The 4097-nt window shown below is 27.7% G+C and overlaps 1 protein-coding gene across 1 annotated transcript; it reads left to right on the top strand.

Annotated features, from left to right (window-relative positions):
* The first annotated feature begins 532 nt into the window (after positions 1-532).
* LOC132932281 (uncharacterized) lies at positions 533-3840 on the top strand. The gene is made up of 4 exons (XM_060998575.1): positions 533-686; positions 1249-1710; positions 2112-3353; positions 3593-3840. Coding segments are annotated over exons 1-4 (1872 nt in total). The 5' UTR covers positions 533-684; the 3' UTR covers positions 3759-3840.
* Positions 3841-4097: the final 257 nt, after the last annotated feature.

Genomic DNA, 4097 nt, shown 5'->3' with positions numbered 1-4097 from the left:
ACAAAATACCGGTTATCAAAAATTTAAATTTTTAAATTTTAACTTCAAGCTTCACTAATAATTAAATATTTACAAATGGTCATAAAGAAAATCAGCTTTCCAATTTAAATTTATTAAATCATGCAATTGATTCATTCATGTTTTGCTAGGTATTTAATTACATAAAAAAATGTTTTGTTAATTTCTGAATTTAAAAAAAAAAATTGAATCTTTTGCCATTTAATCTGCAGAATTTAAAATATATTAATTTAAATAAATTGATTTTTCAAGATACTAAAGGGTGATACGGGACTTTTGGGACATATTGTATATTTGTATATATAGTTACTTACTATTTATATTTATGTATATACAATTTATTGAATAGGTATATATTGTATTATTCTTAACGGAGTCAGATTATTATTTATTAGGTATGGTGAAAATAATTGACGTTAAGCTGGTGGGGAGATACCTATACTAATGCGTATTTAAAAAGCGTTAGTTATATTCTATACGTGGAGTAAACAGAATAATAATATACTATTTTATTATGATTTATATACATCCAAAGAAAATCATAATATACTTGAATATTATTCAAATATCTATTCATAAATTCAATTCGAGATTACATTAACACAGTTAATGTGTACATGTGTACTGGTGTTTGTCGGCTGTTAAACTGCGTCTTAGTTATAAACAATGTAAGTTGCAACTAAATAATTATCAAGAGTATTTTTTTTATGACATAGATAGAACTATACTTATTATTTTTTTTACGGTAAGTTATACCACAATTGGACATCGATTCTGAGTTTAAATACAAAATATCAACAAACTTATTAATAAATAAATAGACATTTACAATTTAAATTTAATTTTAGTATTCTATTCGAAATAAACAAAATTACATGCATTAAATGGTTATAGCATTGTTATGTACTATTATTATGTAAAAATTATGACGTTCAACTATCTATAAATTAATAATAATCAAATATAAATTAAAGTATAGAAAACATAGTAGTAATCGATTATTAGTTAGGTTCAACGTTTCTAGGTACTTATATGAATATGAAAACACTATAATTACCACCAAAATATTTATGATTTTTTAATCGCCGAATACCTACAATTATGATTAACTTTGTTTTACCATGTTCGTGAAATATTTAACTTGGCACGGATAATACAGCGAGGTGTGTTTGGTTTGATCGGTCACATAGGTCGTAATAATCTATCCATGTGTGTCGTGTGTGTTTATAGGTCCGATTCCGATCGACGAAACAATCGTTTCGGAAGCGTCGCGAGGATATTATCAACCGTCATATTATTCACTGTTGCCGCGACATTCGTGTGGGTCCGGTCAGATCGGGTGACTGTCAAAGATTCAGTTCATCAGACGACTAGCAGTGAACAGGAATGGGTTTGGACTTCCACGCCGGTAGCGATTCAAGAACCGACAGGTGAACGAGCGTCGAGACACCGTCCGCATGCCGAACAATCACGTGTCACTATGCGGTCTCAAAACGCTGACGTATTTCAAGATAACCGTTTAGAAATCGGACCGTCCATGTCTCAAAATAGAACTCCACTGTTATTCATACGGGGAAAATTAATAAAAAAAATTCCTTACTCAACCTATCACCGTGGTAATACCAGCACAGCAGTTGATGAAAATCTTAACACTTCCGATACTTCACGAATTTTGCATAAAATGGATATCAGGTAAGAAATTCTCTTCTATAGTTTTTAGAGGATTAAATATCATCAGATTCCATTAAATTTAAATTAACGAAAGTGCTGCACACATGAGTTTTTATTTGCGCGCATGTGTGTGTGTGTGTGTGTGTAAAATATACGTATACAAATATAACCTACTAAATCATCGTTGGATAGGTGCTATTATTAAATAAAAATTGTTAAAACTTAACCTAGTAAAAAATAATATTATTTTAGAACATATTTTAATTTTATAGTGTTAAACTTGAAATTTAATTTTTTGTTTTCGTATTTTTTACTGTAATTTCACATAATCGGCATTTAATCAAAATTTAAAACTAAAATATATGTTATTTCTTTTATTATTATTATATAATAATACGCTAAATTTTATATTTTGTTGACAGACTAAACCACAAGCAAATAAATAATTACGATTATCCTATTATACAAATAGACGAACCCATAGCCGACAAAGAAGTATTAAGTAATAATCAAAATGCATATGATTTAACTTATGATGTGAGTGGTAAAGGTTCAGAAGAAAATAAAAACTCGATTGACAGAATTAGTTGGACAACATTTTTCAATAGATCGGGACAAATTATTCCAAGTAGATTGTGGTTATTGAAAACACCAGAGAAAAGTGGTAGTTTAGATCAACTACCTTTTGGATTAAGGACACATTACCAGAATACAAAAGACTTGGAATACAGGCTTAAACATAATGTAAATAGAGATCATAAGATTCCGGAGCGACAATTAATGAAATCTTTTTCACTGACAAATGAGTTTGACTTTAAGACTCAGCCTGTACAACAAGATAGTTTGATTCTTCAACCCCCTAATATCCCTAATGTAGAAAATAACATCTCGAGCTCGCCGCAGAAGACAATTATAAAAACCCCATTAATAAACGAAAGAATCTGGCAAAGAATCAGTTTAATGGCTTTTATCAAACTTGTATTAGTCAAACTGAAAACAATTGGTTTCATAAAAATCTTATTTCTTATTCTGTTTAAACTTAAATTTGTCCTCATGGTATTATTTTTTAAATTCTTTTCAATATTGAAATTGGTAAAGTTTTCGATTTTACAATTATTGTTTTTTCCACTCGTCGCATTTATTTTTCTTATTACAATGAAAGCATTTCCGGCGTATACACTGTTAATGAATACCTTAGACAATAATAATAATCCGGCCATTTTCTCTAATCTCAATACACCCATACCAAATAATGAAAAAGTATTAATTTCTCCCGAAACGATGTCTCTTATTGAAACATTACCCTTTCCTTCAAGTGAAACCATACTTATTCCTTCAAGTGAAACAATACTTATTCCTTCAGGTGAAACAATACTTATTCCTTCAAGTGATGCTACACTTATACCGTCAAATAATTTACTGCTTCCTGCAGCTCCTACCATTCCGGGTCGATCACCAATACAAATTATTCCTAATTCAAACATTCCATTTGGTGTTGATAACATTAATTTTCTCGGTGGACTGCAATATGAGCCATTAGAAGTTTTAGATCCTCATTTAGACTTATTCCAAAATGAATTAAATTCTGAAACATGTGTCGAAAGAATAGCTTGTAAAATTGCTGCGACTGGAAAAACTGGAATCATACCTATGTGGATTAATCGGTAAGAACTGATAATAAAAATTATTCTTATTATTATATAAGTATAACATTGAATACCTATAAATATAATTAAAAATTTAAATTACGTATTAATTCAATGTAGATCCTTGCTCATAAATCTATTTTTAATAACATAAAGTTTAATATTAAGTAAATATTTTTAATTTAAACTTAAATAATTGATCATATTTTATTTTATTTTTATCATCGAATAATGGTTAATATGTTGTTTGGTTTTAGGATCTTACATGAAGTATCACGACCTGTTCCTAACGAACAATTATTATATTATCTCAAAGCATATGATGATGTAATTAATGAAATTCAAACGAAATCACCAAATCCAGATAATTGGGAAACTTGGTGCTTTGAACGTTATGACTGCAGTAATACAGATAACAGATAATAATATTATTTTTGTTTGAAGATTGTTTTTATTTTAAAAATATGTATTTATCAAAATTATAATTTATACAGAAATATTAAATTTCAACGTTGTTGTATAATATGCTAATATTTAATGGAAATCAGTATTTTTTTTTTTTTTTTAGAATAGTTATTTCTATTATAATATGTACCGTTAAATATTATGTAATTGTGTATTTATCTATGAATTAAATAATTTTACAATTAGATCATGGTTATGTGATTTATCAATAAAAAAATATGTATTAAGAATTATTGCTTTAATAAATTTGTGATCGACGTTTTTAATAAATTATATAGATAATAATTAAAGTTCATA

The sequence above is a fragment of the Rhopalosiphum padi genome, chromosome 1, assembly GCF_020882245.1.
Source record: "Rhopalosiphum padi isolate XX-2018 chromosome 1, ASM2088224v1, whole genome shotgun sequence".
Classification (NCBI taxonomy): Eukaryota; Metazoa; Arthropoda; class Insecta; order Hemiptera; family Aphididae; genus Rhopalosiphum; species Rhopalosiphum padi.
Note: the sequence above shows the minus strand (reverse complement) of the source record. Positions and strands in the feature narration are given on the sequence as shown.